The sequence below is a fragment of the Oncorhynchus clarkii genome, chromosome 1 (assembly GCF_045791955.1).
Source record: "Oncorhynchus clarkii lewisi isolate Uvic-CL-2024 chromosome 1, UVic_Ocla_1.0, whole genome shotgun sequence".
Taxonomy (NCBI): Eukaryota; Metazoa; Chordata; class Actinopteri; order Salmoniformes; family Salmonidae; genus Oncorhynchus; species Oncorhynchus clarkii.
Genome location: NC_092147.1, coordinates 90,730,862 through 90,756,073, shown reverse-complemented (window position 1 = coordinate 90,756,073; position 25,212 = coordinate 90,730,862). Strand labels below are relative to the sequence as shown.

The 25,212-nt window shown below is 45.5% G+C and overlaps 1 protein-coding gene across 1 annotated transcript in view; it reads left to right on the top strand.

Moving 5' to 3' along the window:
• LOC139413862 (receptor expression-enhancing protein 3-like) overlaps positions 1-19,640 on the top strand; it is a 33,515-nt gene extending 13,875 nt beyond the window's left edge. Inside the window, exons 4-8 of the mRNA XM_071161686.1 lie at positions 1,263-1,383; positions 1,657-1,770; positions 7,500-7,659; positions 14,321-14,457; positions 17,892-19,640. Of these exons, the coding sequence (XP_071017787.1) occupies positions 1,263-1,383; positions 1,657-1,770; positions 7,500-7,659; positions 14,321-14,457; positions 17,892-17,966 (607 nt within the window). The 3' untranslated portion in view covers positions 17,967-19,640. The remainder of the gene's footprint in view (positions 1-1,262; positions 1,384-1,656; positions 1,771-7,499; positions 7,660-14,320; positions 14,458-17,891) is intronic.
• Positions 19,641-25,212: the final 5,572 nt, after the last annotated feature.

Below are 25,212 nucleotides of genomic sequence, written 5' to 3'. Positions count from 1 at the left end.
TCTGGTCTCTCTCTAGGTTCCCCCTGTACTATGAGATATATGGTCTCTCTCTCTAGGTTCCCCCTGTACTATGAGATATCTGGTCTCTCTCTCTAGGTTCCCCCTGTACTATGAGATATCTGGTCTCTCTCTAGGTTCCCCCTGTACTATGAGATATCTGGTCTCGCTCTAGGTTCCCCCTGTACTATGAGATATCTGGTCTCGCGCTAGGTTCCCCTTGTACTATGAGATATCTGGTCTCTCTCTAGGTTCCCCCTGTACTATGAGATATCTGGTCTCGCTAGGTTCCCCCTGTACTATGAGATATCTGGTCTCTCTAGGTTCCCCCTGTACTATGAGATATCTGGTCTCTCTCTAGGTTCCCCCTGTACTATGAGATATCTGGTCTCTCTCTAGGTTCCCCCTGTACTATGAGATATCTGGTCTCTCTCTCTAGGTTCCCCCTGTACTATGAGATATCTGGTCTCTCTCTCTAGGTTCCCCCTGTACTATGAGATATCTGGTCTCTCTCTAGGTTCCCCCTGTACTATGAGATATCTGGTCTCGCTCTAGGTTCCCCCTGTACTATGAGATATCTGGTCTCGCTCTAGGTTCCCCTTGTACTATGAGATATCTGGTCTCTCTCTAGGTTCCCCCTGTACCATGAGATATCTGGTCTCTCTAGGTTCCCCCTGTACTATGAGATATCTGGTCTCTCTCTCTAGGTTCCCCCTGTACTATGAGATATCTGGTCTCTCTCTCTAGGTTCCTTCCCCCTGTACTATGAGATATCTGGTCTCTCTCTAGGTTAATACTGTAATGTGGTGTCTCTCTCTAGGTTCCCCCTGTACTATGAGATATCTGGTCTCTCTAGGTTAATACTGTAATGTGGTGTCTCTCTCTAGGTTCCCCCTGTACTATGAAATATCTAGTCTCTCTAGGTTAATACTGTAATGTGGTGTCTCTCTCTAGGTTCCCCCTGTACTATGAGATATCTGGTCTCTCTCTAGGTTCCCCCTGTACTATGAGATATCTGGTCTCTCTAGGTTAATACTGTAATGTGGTGTCTCTCTCTAGGTTCCCCCTGTACTATGAGATATCTGGTCTCTCTAGGTTCCCCCTGTACTATGAGATATCTGGTCTCTCTAGGTTCCCCCTGTACTATGAGATATCTGGTCTCTCTAGGTTAATACTGTAATGTGGTGTCTCTCTCTAGGTTCCCCCTGTACTATGAGATATCTGGTCTCTCTAGGTTAATACTGTAATGTGGTGTCTCTCTCTAGGTTCCCCCTGTACTATGAGATTAAGATAGCATTTGTTATCTGGTTGCTGTCTCCCTACACCAGAGGAGCTAGTCTCATCTACAGGAAGTGTCTCCATCCTCTACTGTCCTCAAGAGAGAGGGTAAGACTGACTGACTGAGCACTGTAACTGTGTATTGAATGTGTATTGAATATGAAGCCTGGTCAAGCAACAGAAGAATACGTTTGCATCCTATATTTGTTTTTATTCCTCCTACTAAGAAAGCTGGCTGACACGTAAAATGATCTGCTGTCAGTTGATGACAAGATATTTAGCTTTTGTGTTGTCATGGGTTTTGACATATTGTTGCATACTATAGTTGTTATTCTGTGAACTGACTCTCTGTTTGTCTCTGTAACGGTTGTTGTCACCCAGGAGATAGATGAGTACATTGTCCAGGCCAAGGAGCGTAGCTACGAGACCATGGTGACCTTTGGCAAGCAGGGCCTAAGTATAGCTGCTACTGCAGCTGTCTCCGCAGCTGTCAAGGCAAGTACTGCACGAGTCGTCTCCCCACCCCCACGCCCCCACCCCCACCCTCACCTAGCTATCTGAATATACCAACTACTGTGATATGTGGTTGTCTCACCTAGCTATCTGAAGATGAATATACTAACTACTGTGATATGTGGTTGTCCACATAGCTATCTGAATATACTAACTACTGTGATATGTGGTTGTCCCACCTAGGTATCTGAATATACTAACTACTGTGATATGTGGTTGTCCCATCTAGCTATCTGAATATACTAACTACTGTGATATGTGGTTGTCCACCTAGCTATCTGAATATACTAACTACTGTGATATGTGGTTGTCCCATCTAGCTATCTGAATATACTAACTACTGTGATATGTGGTTGTCTCACCTAGCTATCTGAATATACTAACTACTGTGATATGTGGTTGTCCACCTAGCTATCTGAATATACTAACTACTGTGATATGTGGTTGTCCCACCTAGCTATCTGAATATACTAACTACTGTGATATATGGTTGTGGAAACGTGTCTGGCTAAAGGACTGACGTGGAAACGTGTCTGTTAAAGGACTGACGTGGAAACGTGTCTGTTAAAGGACTGACGTGGAAACGTGTCTGTTTAAAGGACTGACGTGGAAACGTGTCTGTTTAAAGGACTGACGTGGAAACGTGTCTGGCTAAAGGACTGACGTGGAAACGTGTCTGGCTAAAGGACTGACGTGGAAACGTGTCTGGCTAAAGGACTGACGTGGAAACGTGTCTGGCTAAAGGACTGACGTGGAAACGTGTCTGGCTAAAGGACTGACGTGGAAACGTGTCTGGCTAAAGGACTGACGTGGAAACGTGTCTGGCTAAAGGACTGACGTGGAAACGTGTCTGGCTAAAGGACTGACGTGGAAACGTGTCTGGCTAAAGGACTGACGTGGAAACGTGTCTGGCTAAAGGACTGACGTGGAAACGTGTCTGGCTAAAGGACTGACGTGGAAACGTGTCTGGCTAAAGGACTGACGTGGAAACGTGTCTGGCTAAAGGACTGACGTGGAAACGTGTCTGGCTAAAGGACTGACGTGGAAACGTGTCTGGCTAAAGGACTGACGTGGAAACGTGTCTGCTAAAGGACTGACGTGGAAACGTGTCTGCTAAAGGACTGACGTGGAAACGTGTCTGTTTAAAGGACTGACGTGGAAACGTGTGTCTGTGAGATTCTCTATTGGGTGTAACTGCAAACAGCCATGCACAGAGCAGCACGTGTCAGTCCCTGGGCTAACAGCCATGCACAGAGCAGCACGGGCCAGTCCCTGGGCTAACAGCCATGCACAGAGCAGCACGTGTCAGTCCCTGGGCTAACAGCCATGCACAGAGCAGCACGTGTCAGTCCCTGGGCTAACAGCCATGCACAGAGCAGCACGTGCCAGTCCCTGGGCTAACAGCCATGCACAGAGCAGCACGTGCCAGTCCCTGGGCTAACAGCCATGCACAGAGCAGCACGTGCCAGTCCCTGGGCTAACAGCCATGCACAGAGCAGCACGTGCCAGTCCCTGGGCTAACAGCCATGCACAGAGCAGCACGTGCCAGTCCCTGGGCTAACAGCCATGCACAGAGCAGCACGTGCCAGTCCCTGGGCTGTGTCATCAGGATTCAACACAGAGGGACTAGTGTTTGTTCTCCTTCTCTACTCTTAATAGGACTGTTGTTGCTTCAGAGACCGAGAGTTCCATGGAGGCATTGGTCTTGTCTGTTGAAGCCAGACGGATCTGATTGATGTGCTGGTATTGTGTCCTGTGGCTGACTGGTTGTGACTAACAATAGGAACATGCTAGTGTTGAGCCCTATAAAGTCTGCCATGAGGACGGAATCCAGGCATTCTAAAACGGAATTCAACAATATTCTGAAATGTGTTGACCTTAGTAGCAACTAAATGTATTGAATTTATTAGAAAACGTATATTAGTTTGAACCCAGTTAATCAAAACACATGAACAAAGTGTATCAGTGATTTGGTATTTTCCTACAACTTTCTGAAAGGACACAGGAATGCCCCCGTGTGTGTGTCTACCTGTTAGCGTTGACGCAATTCATGATAACCGTCTTCTGGTAGATGGAAAGGCTGTCAAAAAAAATATATGTTTCTATTAAATGTTAACTACAAAGTAGCCTCTGCCTACCTGCCAGAATGAGATGATTATTTGCGTCGATCAAGTGGCCATTTTGTTTTTGAAAACTCGGCCATCACGTGCTACAGGAACACCGCTAACCATACAAGTTTCTTGCACTTGAATTAAAGGGTATCAACACCCCAAAATGTGCATATTTCTTAGATTTTTCCCAGACCTCCAAAGTGGTCTCCACATTATGGACTAAGAACATCCAAAAGGTTTTTTCTATTAGTGTGATTTTTGCGAGAAGAAAATAGGCAGAAACCTGAAACCTGGGGTGGGGAAACAGATTTGGGACAGAGCCTCAGTCCAGGCCTGGATAAACAACCTGGGCATGCTAGCTGGGACGGAGCCTCGGTCCAGGCCTGGATAAACAACCCGAGCATGCTAGCTGGGACGGAGCCTCGGTCCAGGCCTTGATAAACAACCCGAGCATGCTAGCTGGGACGGAGCCTCGGTCCAGGCCTGGATAAACAACCTGAGCATGCTAGCTGGGACAGCGCCTCGGTCCAGGCCTGGATAAACAACCTGAGCATGCTAGCTGGGTCAGAGCCTCGGTCCAGGCCTGGATAAACAACCTGAGCATGCTAGCTGGGACAGAGCCTCGGTCCAGGCCTGGATAAACAACCTGAGCATGCTAGCTGGGACAGAGCCTCGGTCCAGGCCTGGATAAACAACCTGAGCATGCTAGCTGGGTCAGAGCCTCGGTCCAGGCCTGGATAAACAACCTGAGCATGCTAGCTTGGTCAGAACCTCGGTCCAGGCCTGGATAAACAACCTGAGCATGCTAGCTGGGACAGAGCCTCTGCCCAGGCCTGGATAAACAACCTGAGCATGCTAGCTGGGACAGAGCCTCTGCCCAGGCCTGGATAAACAACCTGAGCATGCTAGCTGGGACAGAGCCTTGGTCCAGGCCTGGATAAAGCAACAATAGGATGCCTTCTTTCTATGTCCTATCTTTCAACACAGAGTCAGAAACCGCATATAACCTTGACTCTGCATCCAGCAGACATATATTTTATGTCTCTACTCTGCCTCTATCAAACCAGCCAATTGATCAGGTCTTCTATGGCTCTACTTTTCCCCTCCTCCTAGTCTCTTCTTTTTTTCCTGTTCTCCTGACTGTGTTCTAACTTTGGTGTTGATCTGTCTTTCTACCAATCTTGTCTGATGTGCAGTCTGTCTCTAGGGGCACAGCACTACTAGTGGCAGCTCTCTGAGGTAATAATGATAGAGATATATTTTACTGTAGCATGAAGAAATACCTCAGATCTAGGGCTGGGCGATTATGGCCAAAATCTCACATATCCCGATAATGATACATATCACGATTCTAGCAATTTTTTTGTAAATTCAATTTCTGCACATTGAGAATTTCCACACTGTCCCGTAGGGCTGCATTATATGGGCAAGTCATATGGGCCTTATTTTTAACCAAATGTTGCAATTTGACTTGCGATTTAGAGCGAAACACTCGGGTTAACTGTTGGAATCATGGAAATAGAATGTATATTATAATTATATAGTTAAAATATAATTGGGCACTTTTAATACAGTGTTTGACTGAGACCACGAATTAAATTGCCAGGGAGGAGTTGTTGTGACAGGGTACAAACTAATGTGTTGATAAGTGTTTCCTAGGGGATCCTATAATCTTTGGCTAGATTGAACGTGTTGTCATAACTACTTCATGTAGCTAACATATTCTTGCTTTGAGTTTACCTCTTTAATTTATAAGACACTGTTGCACAAACAACATGCTGATTTAGGCCTACACAATCACTGGTATTATCAGGCTGTATTAGCTAGCTAAGTTACGTTTGCTCTTACTCAGTACTTTTATTAGCTAGCTAGCGATTAGCATTAGTGGCTAACAATTAGCGGCTAACAAGATTTAGGAACAACTTACTAAGAAAAGACAAACAAGCTAATAGTGTAATTATAGAACGCTAGTAGATGTATATATTTAGAAGCAAAGGGAAAGCAGCATTGTTGTCGTCAACAGTGTTACTTGTGCTGCATTGACCAGGCGGACTGAACACATGGGTCACGTGGTTGAGGAACATCCAACGCGCTCCTTGAGTGACAGGGGGCGTGGCTAGGTGTGTGCGTCATAAAGAGAGAGGAACACATGGACACTGCCATCACATTTAACAAGTCAAACATTCAAATACCTGGGATAGAAGAAAGTAAAAACCCAAACCAGTCCGTGCATCAATACCGGTATATCGCTAAACACAGTCTACCGCCCAGCCCTACTCCGATCATTCATAGATTCACCTATTCATCGTTTTTATGGCGTTTGCTAGTTTTTTTTAATCTTTTTGGTATTTTCTGTGATGTTGTCAAGCTGTGCTGCACACATAACCACTAATGTTCCCTTCATGATAGTACACTGCTGTCTGTTCCCCAGTTCTGTTATGGAAAAGGTTCTGCGTTGTCATAAGCTGTTTGAAAACACGATGATAAACACTAGGAATTTAACTTATGTAGTAGTTTAACACAAACACTCCCTCAGCCTGTTACTGTGTCAGAACACAGCAACACAAACACTCCCTCAGCCTGTTACTGTCTGTCAGAACACAAACACTCCCTCAGCCTGTTACTGTCTGTCAGAACACAAACACTCCCTCAGCCTGTTACTGTCTGTCAGAACACAAACACTCCCTCAGCCTGTTACTGTGTCAGAACACAACAACACAAACACTCCCTCAGCCTGTTACTGTCTGTCAGAACACAAACACTCCCTCAGCCTGTTACTGTCTGTCAGAACACAACAACACAAACACTCCCTCAGCATGTTACTGTCTGTCAGAACACAACAACACAAACACTCCCTCAGCATGTTACTGTCTGTCAGAACACAACAACACAAACACTCCCTCAGCATGTTACTGTGTCAGAACACAACAACACAAACACTCCCTCAGCATGTTACTGTGTCAGAACAAAACAACACAAACACTCCCTCAGCATGTTACTGTGTCAGAACACAACAACACAAACACTCCCTCAGCATGTTACTGTATCAGAACACAACAACACAAACACTCCCTCAGCATGTTACTGTGTCAGAACACAACAACACAAACACTCCCTCAGCATGTTACTGTATCAGAACACAACAACACAAACACTCCCTCAGCCTGTTACTGTCTGTCAGAACACAACAACACAAACACTCCCTCAGCATGTTACTGTCTGTCAGAACACAACAACACAAACACTCCCTCAGCCTGTTACTGTGTCAGAACACAACAACACAAACACTCCCTCAGCATGTTACTGTGTCAGAACACAACAACACAAACACTCCCTCAGCCTGTTACTGTCTGTCAGAACACAACAACACAAACACTCCCTCAGCCTGTTACTGTCTGTCAGAACACAACAACACAAACACTCCCTCAGCATGTTACTGTCTGTCAGAACACAACAACACAAACACTCCCTCAGCCTGTTACTGTATTTTGTCGGAGCACAGTAAGATACTGGAGCCATGATGTCATGAGGAGAGGGGAGGCGTTTAGAGGACAGTGTTATCCCTGTGGTGACACTAACTGTGTGTGTGTGTGTGTTTAGGGCCAGGGGGCGATCACAGAGAAGCTGAGGAGCTTCAGTATGCACGACCTGACTCAGATACCCCTCGACGACGCAGCAGCCAATCAGATCTATACGGCCCATGCCGGCAACCCTGCCGTGAGCAGGAGGGCGCTCGCCGCAAACTCGACCGACAGAACAGGTAGGACATGTTCCCCCTCCCCACACACACGCACACACACACACACACACAGGTCCTTACATGAACCCATCACCTAGTACCTTCCACTGGTCTGTTAATCATTGATCTGAAGAGGGAGCCAATTATACCACAGTAAGACTCTGGTCTCCACCTTCCTCAAACATCCTCTATAGCTGGGTCTGTGTTGAGTAACATGGGTTAACCCTCACTATGAGTAACATGGGTTAACCCTCACTATGAGTAACATGGGTTAACCCTCACTATGAGTAACATGGGTTAACCCTCCCTATGAGTAACATGGGTTAACCCTCCCTATGAGTAACACGGGTTAACCCTCCCTATGAGTAACACGGGTTAACCCTCCCTATGAGTAACACGGGTTAACCCTCCCTATGAGTAACACGGGTTAACCCTCACTATGAGTAACACGGGTTAACCCTCCCTGTGAGTAACATGGGTTAACCCTCCCTGTGAGTAACACGGGTTAACCCTCCCTGTGAGTAACACGGGTTAACCCTCCCTATGAGTAACACGGGTTAACCCTCCCTATGAGTAACACGGGTTAACCCTCCCTATGAGTAACACGGGTTAACCCTCCCTATGAGTAACACGGGTTAACCCTCCCTATGAGTAACACGGGTTAACCCTCCCTATGAGTAACACGGGTTAACCCTCCCTATGCGTAACACGGGTTAACCCTCCCTATGAGTAACACGGGTTAACCCTCCCTATGAGTAACACGGGTTAACCCTCCCTATGAGTAACATGGGTTAAACCTCCCTATGAGTAGCATGGGTTAACCCTGCCTATGAGTAGCATGGGTTAACCCTCCCTATGAGTAACACGGGTTAACCCTCCCTATGAGTAGCATGGGTTAACCCTCCCTGTTCCCTATGAGTAACATGGGTTAACCCTCCCTATAGGTTAACCCTCCCTATGAGTAACATGGGTTAACCCTCCCTATGAGTAACACGGGTTAACCCTCCCTATGAGTAACACGGGTTAACCCTCCCTGTTCCCTATGAGTAACACGGGTTAACCCTCCCTATGAGTAACATGGGTTAACCCTCCCTATGAGTAACACGGGTTAACCCTCCCTATGAGTAACACGGGTTAACCCTCCCTATGAGTAACATGGGTTAACCCTCCCTATGAGCCCTGGTCTAAAGCAGCTGTTCGTCTCTAAGAGCTTTGGCAGTGATTCCAGCTGTTCGTCTCTAAGAGCTGTGCCAGTGATTCCAGCTGTTCGTCTCTAAGAGCTGTGCCAGTGATTCCAGCTGTACGTCTCTAAGAGCTGTGCCAGTGATTCCAGCTGTTCGTCTCTAAGAGCTGTGCCAGTGATTCCAGCTGTACGTCTCTAAGAGCTTTGGCAGTGATTCCAGCTGTACGTCTCTAAGAGCTGTGCCAGTGATTCCAGCTGTACGTCTCTAAGAGCTGTGCCAGTGATTCCAGCTGTTCGTCTCTAAGAGCTTTGGCAGTGATTCCAGCTGTATGTCTCTAAGAGCTGTGCCAGTGATTCCAGCTGTACGTCTCTAAGAGCTTTGGCAGTGATTCCAGCTGTTCGTCTCTAAGAGCTGTGCCAGTGATTCCAGCTGTTCGTCTCTAAGAGCTGTGCCAGTGATTCCAGCTGTTCGTCTCTAAGAGCTGTGGCTGTGATTCCAGCTGTTCGTCTCTAAGAGCTGTTCCAGTGATTCCAGCTGTTCGTCTCTAAGAGCTGTTCCAGTGATTCCAGCTGTTCGTCTCTAAGAGCTGTTCCAGTGATTCCAGCTGTTCGTCTCTAAGAGCTTTGGCAGTGATTCCAGCTGTTCGTCTCTAAGAGCTGTGCCAGTGATTCCAGCTGTTCGTCTAAGAGCTTTGGCAGTGATTCCAGCTGTTCGTCTCTAAGAGCTGTGCCAGTGATTCCAGCTGTTCGTCTCTAAGAGCTGTGCCAGTGATTCCAGCTGTTCGTCTCTAAGAGCTTTGGCAGTGATTCCAGCTGTTCGTCTCTAAGAGCTGTTCCAGTGATTCCAGCTGTTCGTCTCTAAGAGCTTTGGCAGTGATTCCAGCTGTTCGTCTCTAAGAGCTGTGGCAGTGATTCCAGCTGTTCGTCTCTAAGAGCTGTGCCAGTGATTCCAGCTGTTCGTCTCTAAGAGCTGTGGCAGTGATTCCAGCTGTTCGTCTCTAAGAGCTGTGCCAGTGATTCCAGCTGTTCGTCTCTAAGAGCTCTGCACACCTGGATTGTACAACATTTGCCCATTTCTATGATTTTCAAACTTCTTCATGCTCTTTCGAATTGGTTGTTGATCACTGCTAGACAACCGTACTGCACCCTATTCCCTATGTAGTGCACCCTATTCCCTATGTAGTGCTCCCTATTCCCTGTGTACTGCACCCTATTCCCTATGTAGTGTCCCTATTCCCTGTGTAGTGTCCCTATTCCCTATGTAGTGTACCCTATTCCCTATGTAGTGTCCCTATTCCCTATGTAGTGCACCCTATTCCCTATGTAGTGTCCCTATTCCCTATGTAGTGTCCCTATTCCCTATGACCAGCTGAAAGCTCAGATGTGGTGGTTCCATTCTGCACCCTATTCCCTATGTAGTGCACCCTATTCCCTATGTAGTGCACCCTATTCCCTATGTAGTGCTCCCTATTCCCTATGTAGTGCACCCTATTCCCTATGTAGTGTCCCTATTCCCTGTGTAGTGTGACCAGCTGAAAGCTCAGATGTGGTGGTTCCATTCTGCACCCTATTCCCTATGTAGTGTCTCCTCAGGTTGACAGAGGATCAGTACAGGGAGGGGTTGGTTCTGTTCTCCTCAGGTTGATCAAGGATCAGTACAGGGAGGGGTTGGTTCTGTTCTCCTCAGGTTGATCGAGGATCAGTACAGGGAGGGATTTGGTTCTGTTCTACTCAGGTTGACAGAGGATCAGTACAGGGAGTGGTTGGTTCTGTTCTACTCAGGTTGACAGAGGATCAGTATAGGGAGTGGTTGGTTGGTTCTGTTCTCCTCAGGTTGACAGAGGATCAGTACAGGGAGGGATTTGGTTCTGTTCTACTCAGGTTGACAGAGGATCAGTACAGGGAGGGGTTGGTTGGTTCTGTTCTCCTCAGGTTGACAGAGGATCAGTACAGGGAGGGGTTGGTTGGTTCTGTTCTACTCAGGTTGACAGAGGATCAGTACAGGGAGGGGTTGGTTCTGTTCTCCTCAGGTTGACAGAGGATCAGTACAGGGAGTGGTTGGTTCTGTTCTACTCAGGTTGACAGAGGATCAGTACAGGGAGGGGTTGGTTGGTTCTGTTCTCCTCAGGTTGACAGAGGATCAGTACAGGGAGGGGTTGGTTGGTTCTGTTCTCCTCAGGTTGACAGAGGATCAGTACAGGGAGGGGTTGGTTCTGTTCTCCTCAGGTTGACAGAGGATCAGTACAGGGAGGGGTTGGTTCTGTTCTCCTCAGGTTGACAGAGGATCCGTACAGGGAGGGGTTGGTTGGTTCTGTTCTCCTCAGGTTGACAGGATCAGTACAGGGAGTGGTTGGTTGGTTCTGTTCTCCTCAGGTTGACAGGATCAGTACAGGGAGGGGTTGGTTGGTTCTGTTCTACTCAGGTTGACAGAGGATCAGTACAGGGAGTGGTTGGTTGGTTCTGTTCTCCTCAGGTTGACAGAGGATCAGTACAGGGAGGGGTTGGTTCTGTTCTACTCAGGTTGACAGAGGATCAGTACAGGGAGGGATTTGGTTCTGTTCTCCTCAGGTTGACAGAGGATCAGTACAGGGAGGGGTTGGTTGTGTTCTCCTCAGGTTGACAGAGGATCAGTACAGGGAGTGGTTGGTTCTGTTCTACTCAGGTTGACAGAGGATCAGTACAGGGAGGGGTTGGTTGGTTCTGTTCTCCTCAGGTTGACAGAGGATCAGTACAGGGAGGGGTTGGTTGGTTCTGTTCTCCTCAGGTTGACAGAGGATCAGTACAGGGAGGGGTTGGTTCTGTTCTCCTCAGGTTGACAGAGGATCAGTACAGGGAGGGGTTGGTTCTGTTCTCCTCAGGTTGACAGAGGATCCGTACAGGGAGGGGTTGGTTGGTTCTGTTCTCCTCAGGTTGACAGGATCAGTACAGGGAGTGGTTGGTTGGTTCTGTTCTCCTCAGGTTGACAGGATCAGTACAGGGAGGGGTTGGTTGGTTCTGTTCTACTCAGGTTGACAGAGGATCAGTACAGGGAGTGGTTGGTTGGTTCTGTTCTCCTCAGGTTGACAGAGGATCAGTACAGGGAGGGGTTGGTTCTGTTCTACTCAGGTTGACAGAGGATCAGTACAGGGAGGGATTTGGTTCTGTTCTCCTCAGGTTGACAGAGGATCAGTACAGGGAGGGGTTGGTTGGTTCTGTTCTCAGGGAGGGAAAGTCTCATTACTCGTCATCACGCAAGTATGTTCTGGGCTGGACTGCTCTGGGCTGTTCTGGGCTGGACTGGGCTGGGCTGTTCTGGGCTGGGCTGTTCTGGGCTGGACTGCTCTGGGCTGGACTGCTCTGGGCTGGACTGGGCTGGACTGGACTAGCTCAGCCATGACCAGTCAGAGGTATGCTAGAAGACAGATAAATAGATCATTAGTGGGATGAATGGAATGGGCTCCTCACCTTTGTCATACTAGGAAAATGATATCTGATGTGGAGAATTAGATGTTTCTCCTAAAACAGCTGTCAACCAATAGGGCTCAATAGCTTCATCTGATACCAGTTTGCCTTGGACTGTGTGAAGGCTAGCATAAAAAACACATTTCTTAGGTTGCAGAAAGTTTAAATCCTCAAACAAATATGAACAGCCTTGTAGAGTTAATAGTGGCTCCAGATCCCAAGGATCTTTCTAGAATGGAGAGCAGATGTGACTACAGGAACAAAGGAAAGGAGGACTGGAGGCAGTTACTATGTTACTGCTGCCCCCTGGTGGAGGCTGGTAGAATGGCAGCTGTTGTGACTCACAACACATAACAGTCCCAGTCAGTTAGTAGGGGTCGTAGCCCAGTAATGATATTACAGAACAGCCCCAGTCAGTTAGTAGGGGTCGTAGCCCAGTGATTATATTACAGAACAGCCCCAGTCAGTTAGTAGGGGTCGTAGCCCAGTGATGATATTACAGAACAGCCCCAGTCAGTTAGTAGGGGTCGTAGCCCAGTGATGATATTACAGAACAGAACAGCCCCAGTCAGTGAGTAGGGGTCATAGCCCAGTGATGATATTACAGAACAGAACAGCCCCAGTCAGTTAGTAGGGGTCATAGCCCAGTGATGGTATTGCAGAACAGAACAGTCCCAGTCAGTTAGTAGGGGTCATAGCCCAGTGATGATATTACAGAACAGCCCCAGTCAGTTAGTAGGGGTCGTAGCCCAGTGATATCACAGAACAGCCCCAGTCAGTTAGTAGGGGTCGTAGCCCAGTGATATTACAGAACAGTCCCAGTCAGTTAGTAGGGATCGTAGCCCAGTCGTGATATTACAGAACAGCCCCAGTCAGTTAGTAGGGGTCGTAGCCCAGTGATGATATTACAGAACAGCCCCAGTCAGTTAGTAGGGGTCATTGCCCAGTGATATTACAGAACAGCCCCAGTCAGTTAGTAGGGGTCATAGCCCAGTGATATTACAGAACAGCCCCAGTCAGTTAGTAGGGGTCGTAGCCCAGTGATGGTATTACAGAACAGCCCCAGTCAGCTAGTAGTGGTGATGGAGTGGTGTAAATCTCGCCACCATTGGACTGTGGATCAGTGGAAACTTGTTCTCTGGAGTGATGAGTCATGTTTCACCAACTGGCTGTCTGACGGACAAATCTGGGTTTGGCGGATGCCAGGAGAACGTTACCTTCCCCAATGCATCGTGCCCACTGTAAAGTTTGGTGGAGGAGGAATAATTGTCTGGGGCTGTTTTTCATGGTTCGGGCCCCTTAGTTCCAATGAAGGGAAATCTTAACACTACAGCATACAATGACATTCTAGATGATTCTGTGCTTCCAACTTTGTGGCAACAGTTTGGGGAAGGCCATTTCCTGTTTCACCATGACAATCCCCCCATGCACAAAGTGAGGTCCAATCAGAAATGGTTTGTGGAGATCAGTGTGGAAGAACTTGACTGTCCCGCACAGTTTACACATACTTTAGGTCATGTAGTGTATGTTATAGCAATCTGTTAGGGGATAACACCGTTGGTTGTTGTGGCCTCAGCTGTGGAATTCATCCCCAGTGATTGGCTCCGTCCCCAGGCAGCCTGTCTCTCTCTCTCTCTCTCTCCAACACACCAGTCAGAATGTCAGTCAGCCCCCCTCGGACTCAGCACTTCTACCATGAGGACACGACCTAGGAGACCAAGTTAACCTTCTTCTGGTTTAGTTGTACTATGTCTAACTGATATGGACATGTCTAACTGATATGGACATGTCTCCCCAGAGTACCCTGTCTAACTGATATGGACATGTCTAACTGATATGGACATGTCTCCCCAGAGTACCCTGTCTAACTGATATGGACATGTCTCCCCAGAGTACCCTGTCTAACTGATATGGACATGTCTCCTCAGAGTACCCTGTCTAACTGATATGGACATGTCTCCCCAGAGTACCCTGTCTAACTGATATGGACATGTCTCCCCAGAGTACCATGTCTAACTGATAGGGACATGTCTAACTGATAGGGACGTTTCTCCCCAGAGTACTATGCCTATGATCAGGAGGACAGGACAGACGAGGAGGGGGAACAACTTTTCTCAGAGGACGAGGCTGTCACCCAGAGAGGTCTGAGGAGGTCCCAGAGTGTCAAGATCGTGCGCTCTAAAGCTCGCAAAGATGTAAGTCTGAATACAACACACTGTAAAGATGTCTGTCTGAATATAACACACTGTAAAGATGTCTGTCTGAATACAACACACTGTAAAGATGTCTGTCTGAATACAACACACTGTAAAGATGTCTGTCTGAATATAACACACTGTAAAGATGTCTGTCTGAATATATCACACTGTAAAGATGTCTGTCTGAATATAACACACTGTAAAGATGTCTGTCTGAATATAACACACTGTAAAGATGTCTGTCTGAATACAACACACTGTAAAGATGTCTGTCTGAATACAACACACTGTAAAGATGTCTGTCTGAATATAACACACTGTAAAGATGTCTGTCTGAATATATCACACTGTAAAGATGTCTGTCTGAATATATCACACTGTAAAGATGTCTGTCTGAATACAACACACTGTAAATATGTCTGTCTGAATATATCACACTGTAAAGATGTCTGTCTGAATATATCACACTGTAAAGATGTCTGTCTGAATACAACACACTGTAAAGATGTCTGTCTGAATATAACACGCTGTAAAGATGTCTGTCTGAATATATCACACTGTAAAGATGTCTGTCTGAATACAACACACTGTAAAGATGTCTGTCTGAATATAACACACTGCAAAGATGTCTGTCTGAATACAACACACTGTAAAGATGTCTGTCTGAATACAACACACTGTAAATATGTCTGTCTGAATATATCACACTGTAAAGATGTCTGTCTGAATATATCACACTGTAAAGATGTCTGTCTGAATACAACACACTGTAAAGATGTCTGTCTGAATATAACACGCTGTAAAGATGTCTGTCTGAATATATCACACTGTAAAGATGTCTGTCTGAATACAACACACTGTAAAGATGTCTGTCTGAATATAACACACTGTAAAGATGTCTGTCTGAATACAACACACTGTAAAGATGTCTGTCTGAATATAACACCCTGTAAAGATGTCTGTCTGAATATACCACACTGTAAAGATGTCTGTCTGAATATACCACACTGTAAAGATGTCTGTCTGAATACAACACACTGTAAAGATGTCTGTCTGAATATATCACACTGTAAAGATGTCTGTCTGAATATATCACACTGTAAAGATGTCTGTCTGAATACAACACACTGTAAAGATGTCTGTCTGAATATAACACCCTGTAAAGATGTCTGTCTGAATATACCACACTGTAAAGATGTCTGTCTGAATATACCACACTCTGTGGCTGCTCTCCTCTGGTTTGGATAGGTTAAATACTAGCTCTCTAATGCAGTGGTCACCAACCGGTTGATCACCAAACATTTGTGTTGAAAAGCCAACATCGAATATTGAGAAAGATAAAAAATAATAAAGCAAACTATTTAAATTTATTCTCAGCTGTGCCTCGCAAGTGCAACACCAACTGATCTCTTCTGTTATCAGAGCTCAAGTTCTGAAATATCATATGGTCTGAGAATAACGATACCGCCAGGCATATAGCCACTATGCTGTGATAATGTATTAGGCCAGGAGGCATATAGCCACTATGCTGTGATAATGTATTAGGCCAGGCATATAGCCACTATGCTGTGATAATGTATTAGACCAGGCATATAGCCACTATGCTGTGATAATGTATTAGACCAGGCATATAGCCACTATGCTGTGATAATGTATTAGGCCAGGAGGCATATAGCCACTATGCTGTGATAATGTATTAGGCCAGGAGGCATATAGCCACTATGCTGTGATAATGTATTAGACCAGGCATATAGCCACTATGCTGTGATAATGTATTAGGCCAGGAGGCATATAGCCACTATGCTGTGATAATGTATTAGGCCAAGAGGCATATAGCCACTATGCTGTGATAATGTATTAGACCAGGCATATAGCCACTATGCTGTGATAATGTATTAGGCCAGGCATATAGTCACTATGCTGTGATAATGTATTAGACCAGGCATATAGTCACTATGCTGTGATAATGTATTAGACCAGGCATATAGCCACTATGCTGTGATAATGTATTAGACCAGGCATATAGCCACTATGCTGTGATAATGTATTAGACCAGGCATATAGTCACTATGCTGTGATAATGTATTAGACCAGGCATATAGTCACTATGCTGTGATAATGTATTAGACCAGGCATATAGCCACTATGCTGTGATAATGTATTAGACCAGGAGGCATATAGCCACTATGCTGTGATAATGTATTAGACCAGGAGGCATATAGCCACTATGCTGTGATAATGTATTAGACCAGGAGGCATATAGCCGCTGTGCTGTTTTTATTGGTTTAAAGTTACATTAGAATGTTTAAATAAATCATCTCTGCTTGCTTTTTGACACTGAAAGTGATCTGGACTGAGGAAAGACAGGTGACCACCTCTACAGTCTCTATACAAGGGTCTTATTCTTCAGTCTTTTCAAAGGGTTTCAGGAGGCTGTAATGCTTGTTATAGTATATTAACTAGGTCAGAGTTATACCAGTCTGATGGTCTGTTCTGTTTCAGGAGGCTGTAATGCTTGTTATCGTATATTAACTAGGTCAGAGTTATACCAGTCTGATGGTCTGTTCTGTTTCAGGAGGCTGTAATGCTTGTTATAGTACATTAACTAGGTCAGAGTTATACCAGTCTGATGGTCTGTTTCAGGAGGCTGTAATGCTTGTTATAGTATATTAACTAGGTCAGAGTTATACCAGTCTGATGGTCTGTTTCAGGAAGCTGTAATGCTTGTTATCGTATATTAACTAGGTCAGAGTTATACCAGTCTGATGGTCTGTTTCAGGAGGCTGTAATGCTTGTTATAGTATATTAACTAGGTCAGAGTTATACCAGTCTGATGGTCTGTTCTGTTTCAGGAGGCTGTAATGCTTGTTATAGTACATTAACTAGGTCAGAGTTATACCAGTCTGATGGTCTGTTTCAGGAGGCTGTAATGCTTGTTATAGTATATTAACTAGGTCAGAGTTATACCAGTCTGATGGTCTGGTCTGTTTCAGGAGGCTGTAATGCTTGTTATAGTACATTAACTAGGTCAGAGTTATACCAGTCTGATGGTCTGTTCTGTTTCAGGAAGCTGTAATGCTTGTTATCGTATATTAACTAGGTCAGAGTTATACCAGTCTGATGGTCTGTTTCAGGAGGCTGTAATGCTTGTTATAGTATATTAACTAGGTCAGAGTTATACCAGTCTGATGGTCTGTTCTGTTTCAGGAAGCTGTAATGCTTGTTATAGTATATTAACTAGGTCAGAGTTATACCAGTCTGATGGTCTGTTTCAGGAGGCTGTAATGCTTGTTATAGTATATTAACTAGGTCAGAGTTACACCAGTCTGATGGTCTGTTTCAGGAGGCTGTAATGCTTGTTATAGTATATTAACTAGGTCAGAGTTACACCAGTCTGATGATGATGATAAATAATCTGTTCTGTCCAACAGGCCCGTTATGGATCTCTGAAGATCAAAGGAAAGCGGAGACCGGTTCTGACTGCTGCTACCTACAGTGCCATGTAATGAACGGTCCAGGAGACGTGACTGCTGGCTGGTGCCATGGATGGGTTTCCTTCTGTAGTGCTCTACTGTTGACCAGAGCACGGTGGGTCCTGGCTAAAAGTAGTGCATTATGGGCCCTGGCCAACAGTAGTGCACGAGAATGGGAATAGGCTTTTTGGGATGGACAAGGAAATCAGTCAACAATTCAGGAAGGACTACTGACGGCTCCAACATCCATATCAGTGACTACTGACATGTTAGACCATCCATTCTATGGAGAACGATGCTGTGGAACTGTTCTCCTGGTGTTTTTTTTAAACTGTCCTGGGGTCTAATTCTATTCACGCTGGGAGCATCTGTCTCTTTTTAAATGAACCACCAACTCACTATATTTATGACATTATTCTGACTGTGTGTATTTAAACCATCGTACAGCGGTAGCTGTACAGAAAGAATCTTAAGGTCTCCTGTCTTTTAGTTAAGTGTTGTTGTTGCATGGATCTTATATTCTGGGTTGTTTTTATGTGAGGATGTGGACTTTTTAGGATCTTGGCTTTTTTTTTTGAGGGGTTATATCATTCATTTAGCTTCATTTTGTCATATATGCTGCCTTGTATTTTGAGTTTAGCCGATTTTAAATAGTAGAATACATTATAATAGTGATCATTCTGGCACTTAAAAAGATTGTTACCAAGTAACAGCTGACCAAAAAGTGTCCCTTATTCCTTCCGGAGGAATAAACCAATGATGAGAGAAAGGGAACAGAGAAGCCTGTTATATGTGTCCCAAATGGCATCATTCCCTATACAGGGCACTACCCAATGGGCCCTGCTCTAAAGTGGTGCACTACCCAATGGGCCCTGCTCTAAAGTAGTGCACTACGTAGGGAATAGGGTGCCATAGGGCCCTGCTCTAAAGTAGTGCACTACGTAGGGAATAGGGTGCCATAGGGCCCTGCTCTAAAGTAGTGCGCTACGTAGGGAATAGGGTGCTATAGGGCCCTGCTCTAAAGTAGTGCGCTACGTAGGGAATAGGGTGCCATTAGGGAATGCAACCCAATGTTGAGGTATGTTTGTGTTGACCGTAACTGGCCTGTCCAGTTTGAATGACTGCATTTCCTGTTTTAGATTTTGGAACAAAGCTTTTTTTTCCTCCCATAACCAATCTTTTTGCACACTCTCTTCCAAAACGATGTCCTTTTGTAAGGCTCTGATGTCATCTGTTTTAGAATGTGTCCTGCTGCATTCTGGGATGCTTTTAACCACGTGATGAAACCTATTTTAATACCAAAGCTTTATCTACTAAACCAGTGACCTGGGTCTGATTTGTGTGGGAATGTATCATAGAGGTGTTGTAAATAAATGTATACATTCAACAATGTCTGAATGTCTGCAAAGTAATTCAACTTTTGATCATGTGGTTTTCAACAAAACCATGGCAACAAGTGGAATATAATACATTACTACCAATCAACAGCTGATAGGGATTCCTCTGACGGGACTTCTAGTCATCACATTTCATTTGTCACATGCAGATTACAACCGCTATAGACCTTACAGGGACATTCTGACTGACAAGTGTTTTACCTGTCATCCTTTGTTGTTATTACCGGGAGGTAAGTGCCCTTCTCTGGCCAGTTCTCTTCAAGCCACTCACAATGGATTTAATTTCCCCCCCAGTTCTAATCACCTCCACCAGGGGTCGCTGTTGAACATTAAAATCAGAAAAAAGAGAGGACTTTGGTATTCAATGCAACTCATTTTGGGATTCCACATTTCCCATAGTACACCAACTAGACCAGAAACACATTTCCCATAGCACACCAACTAGACCAGAAACACATTTCCCATAGTACACCAACTAGACCAGAAACACATTTCCCATAGTACACCAACTAGACCAGAAACACATTTCCCATAGTACACCAACTAGACCAGAAACACATTTCCCATAGCACACCAACTAGACCAGAAACACATTTCCCATAGCACACCAACTAGACCAGAAACACATTTCCCATAGTACACCAACTAGACCAAAAACACATTTCCCATAGTACACCAACTAGACCAGAAACACATTTCCCATAGTACACCAACTAGACCAGAAACACATTTCCCATAGTACACCAACTAGACCAGAAACACATTTCCCATAGTACACCAACTAGACCAGAAACACATTTCCCATAGCACACCAACTAGACCAGAAACACATTTCCCATAGTACACCAACTAGACCAGAAACACATTTCCCATAGTACACCAACTAGACCAGAAACACATTTCCCATAGCACACCAACTAGACCAGAAACACATTTCCCATAGCACACCAACTAGACCAGAAACACATTTCCCATAGCACACCAACTAGAACAGAAACACATTTCCCATAGTACACCAACTAGAACAGAAACACATTTCCCATAGCACACCAACTAGACCAGAAACACATTTCCCATAGTACACCAACTAGACCAGAAACACATTTCCCATAGCACACCAACTAGACCAGAAACACATTTCCCATAGTACACCAACTAGACCAGAAACACATTTCCCATAGCACACCAACTAGACCAGAAACACATTTCCCATAGCACACCAACTAGACCAGAAACACATTTCCCATAGTACACCAACTAGACCAGAAACACATTTCCCATAGCACACCAACTAGACCAGAAACACATTTCCCATAGCACACCAACTAGACCAGAAACACATTTCCCATAGTACACCAACTAGACCAGAAACACATTTCCCATAGCACACCAACTAGACCAGAAACACATTTCCCATAGTACACCAACTAGACCAGAAACACATTTCCCATAGTACACCAACTAGACCAGAAACACATTTCCCATAGTACACCAACTAGACCAGAAACACATTTCCCATAGTACACCAACTAGACCAGAAACACATTTCCCATAGTACACCAACTAGACCAGAAACACATTTCCCATAGCACACCAACTAGACCAGAAACACATTTCCCATAGTACACCAACTAGACCAGAAACACATTTAACATGGTTTGAATAGAACAGAGTCAAATTGTTAAAACATGACATGGTGCATGGGACATATAGCAACATCCTTCCATGAGTTAACCTTCACTAAATCAGTTCATTCAGAGGAACAATCAATGATGTATTAAATATTGCTAATTACTAAAACACACCCACCACTTGTTTAGAAGGAGTGCTGATTGACGCTGGACTATGAGGATGATGTACGATCAACAACACAAAACAATTAGTATAGAAGAGGTTAATTGAAAGTGTTATTCACAGCAGTGTGGTGAGTGTTGACATGATGAAGAGCAGAGTGTTGACATGATGAAGAGCAGAGTGGTGAGTGTTGACATGATGAAGAGCAGTGTGGTGAGTGTTGACATGATGAAGAGCAGAGTGTTGACATGATGAAGAGCAGTGTGGTGAGTGTTGACATGATGAAGAGCAGAGTGTTGACATGATGAAGAGCAGAGTGTTGACATGATGAAGAGCAGAGTGGTGAGTGTTGACATGATGAAGAGCAGAGTGTTGACATGATGAAGAGCAGTGTGGTGAGTGTTGACATGATGAAGAGCAGAGTGATGACATGATGAAGAGCAGAGTGTTGACATGATGAAGAGCAGTGTGGTGAGTGTTGACATGATGAAGAGCAGAGTGTTGACATGATGAAGAGCAGAGTGTTGAGATGATGAAGAGCAGTGTGATGAGTGTTGACATGATGAAGAGCAGAGTGATGACATGATGAAGAGCAGTGTGATGAGTGTTGACATGATGAAGAGCAGAGTGATGACATGATGAAGAGCAGTGTGGTGAGTGTTGACATGATGAAGAGCAGAGTGATGACATGATGAAGAGCAGTGTGGTGAGTGTTGACATGATGAAGAGCAGAGTGATGACATGATGAAGAGCAGAGTGTTGACATGATGAAGAGCAGTGTGGTGAGTGTTGACATGATGAAGAGCAGAGTGTTGACATGATGAAGAGCAGAGTGTTGAGATGATGAAGAGCAGAGTGTTGACATGAGGAAGAGCAGAGTGTTGACATGATGAAGAGCAGAGTGTTGACATGATGAAGAGCAGTGTGGTGAGTGTTGACATGATGAAGAGCAGAGTGTTGACATGATGAAGAGCAGAGTGTTGACATGATGAAGAGCAGTGTGGTGAGTGTTGACATGATGAAGAGCAGAGTGTTGACATGATGAAGAGCAGAGTGTTGACATGATGAAGAGCAGTGTGGTGAGTGTTGACATGATGAAGAGCAGAGTGTTGACATGATGAAGAGCAGAGTGTTGACATGATGAAGAGCAGTGTGGTGAGTGTTGACATGATGAAGAGCAGAGTGTTGACATGATGAAGAGCAGAGTGTTGACATGATGAAGAGCAGAGTGTTGAGATGATGAAGAGCAGAGTGTTGACATGATGAAGAGCAGAGTGTTGACATGATGAAGAGCAGAGTGTTGACATGATGAAGAGCAGTATGATGAGTGTTGACATGATGAAGAGCAGAGTGATGACATGATGAAGAGCAGAGTGTTGACATGATGAAGAGCAGAGTGATGACATGATGAAGAGCAGAGTGTTGACATGATGAAGAGCAGTGTGATGAGGGTTGACATGATGAAGAGCAGAGTGTTGACATGATGAAGAGCAGTGTGATGAGTGTTGACATGATGAAGAGCAGTGTGATGAGTGTTGACATGATGAAGAGCAGAGTGTTGACATGATGAAGAGCAGAGTGTTGACATGATGAAGAGCAGTATGATGAGTGTTGACATTATGAAGAGCAGTATGATGAGTGTTGACATGATGAAGAGCAGAGTGTTGACATGATGAAGAGCAGAGTGTTGAGATGATGAAGAGCAGAGTGTTGAGATGATGAAGAGCAGAGTGATGACATGATGAAGAGCAGAGTGTTGACATGATGAAGAGCAGAGTGTTGAGATGATGAAGAGCAGAGTGTTGACATGATGAAGAGCAGTGTGATGAGTGTTGACATGATGAAGAGCAGAGTGTTGACATGATGAAGAGCAGAGTGATGAGTGTTGACATGATGAAGAGCAGAGTGTTGACATGATGAAGAGCAGTATGATGAGTGTTGCCATGATGAAGAGCAGAGTGTTGACATGATGAAGAGCAGAGTGATGACATGATGAAGAGCAGAGTGTTGACATGATGAAGAGCAGAGTGATGACATGATGAAGAGCAGAGTGTTGACATGATGAAGAGCAGTGTGATGAGGGTTGACATGATGAAGAGCAGAGTGTTGACATGATGAAGAGCAGTGTGATGAGTGTTGACATGATGAAGAGCAGTGTGATGAGTGTTGACATGATGAAGAGCAGAGTGTTGACATGATGAAGAGCAGAGTGTTGACATGATGAAGAGCAGTATGATGAGTGTTGACATTATGAAGAGCAGTATGATGAGTGTTGACATGATGAAGAGCAGAGTGTTGACATGATGAAGAGCAGAGTGTTGAGATGATGAAGAGCAGAGTGTTGAGATGATGAAGAGCAGAGTGATGACATGATGAAGAGCAGAGTGTTGACATGATGAAGAGCAGAGTGTTGAGATGATGAAGAGCAGAGTGTTGACATGATGAAGAGCAGTGTGATGAGTGTTGACATGATGAAGAGCAGAGTGTTGACATGATGAAGAGCAGAGTGATGAGTGTTGACATGATGAAGAGCAGAGTGTTGACATGATGAAGAGCAGTATGATGAGTGTTGCCATGATGAAGAGCAGAGTGTTGACATGATGAAGAGCAGAGTGATGAGTGTTGACATGATGAAGAGCAGAGTGATGAGTGTTGACATGATGAAGAGCAGAGTGATGAGTGTTGACATGATGAAGAGCAGTGTGTTGACATGATGAAGAGCAGTGTGTTGACATGATGAAGAGCAGTATGATGAGTGTTGACATGATGAAGAGCAGTGTGATGAGTGTTGACATGATGAAGAGCAGTGTGTTGACATGAGGAAGCGCAGTGTATGGGGGATGAGGGGATGGGGATGAAGGGGAGGGGGATGAAGGGATGGGGATGAAGGGATGACGGGATGGAGGATGAAGGGATGGGGGATGAAGGGATGGGGGATGGAGGGATGATAGCTGGGGGATGAAGGGATGATGGGATGGGGGATGAAGGGATGACGGGATGGGGGATGAAGGGATGGGGGATGAAGGGATGGGGATGAAGGGATGGGGGATGAAGGATGAAGGATGGAGAATGAAGGGATGGGGGATGAAGGGGTGGGGGATGAAGGGATGGGGATGATGGGATGGGGGATGAAGGGATGGGGATGGAGGGATGGGGGATGAAGGATGAGGATGGAGGGATGGGGGATGAAGGGATGGGGGATGAAGGGATGGGGATGAAGGGATGGGGGATGAAGGATGAAGGGATGGAGGATGAAGGGGTGGAGGATGAAGGGATGGGGGATGAAGGGATGAAGGATGAAGGGATGGAGGGATGAAGGGATGGAGGATGATGGGATGAAGGGATGGGGGATGAACGAATGGAGGAGTGATGAGTGTTGACATGATGAAGAGCAGAGTGATGAGTGTTGACATGATGAAGAGCAGAGTGATGAGTGTTGACATGATGAAGAGCAGTGTGTTGACATGATGAAGAGCAGTGTGTTGACATGATGAAGAGCAGTATGATGAGTGTTGACATGATGAAGAGCAGTGTGATGAGTGTTGACATGATGAAGAGCAGTGTGTTGACATGAGGAAGCGCAGTGTATGGGGGATGAGGGGATGGGGATGAAGGGGAGGGGGATGAAGGGATGGGGATGAAGGGATGACGGGATGGAGGATGAAGGGATGGGGGATGAAGGGATGGGGGATGGAGGGATGATAGCTGGGGGATGAAGGGATGATGGGATGGGGGATGAAGGGATGACGGGATGGGGGATGAAGGGATGGGGGATGAAGGGATGGGGATGAAGGGATGGGGGATGAAGGATGAAGGATGGAGAATGAAGGGATGGGGGATGAAGGGGTGGGGGATGAAGGGATGGGGATGATGGGATGGGGGATGAAGGGATGGGGATGGAGGGATGGGGGATGAAGGATGAGGATGGAGGGATGGGGGATGAAGGGATGGGGGATGAAGGGATGGGGATGAAGGGATGGGGGATGAAGGATGAAGGGATGGAGGATGAAGGGATGGGGGATGATGGGATGAAGGGATGGGGGATGAAGGGATGGAGGATGAAGGGATGTGGGATGAAGGGATGAAGG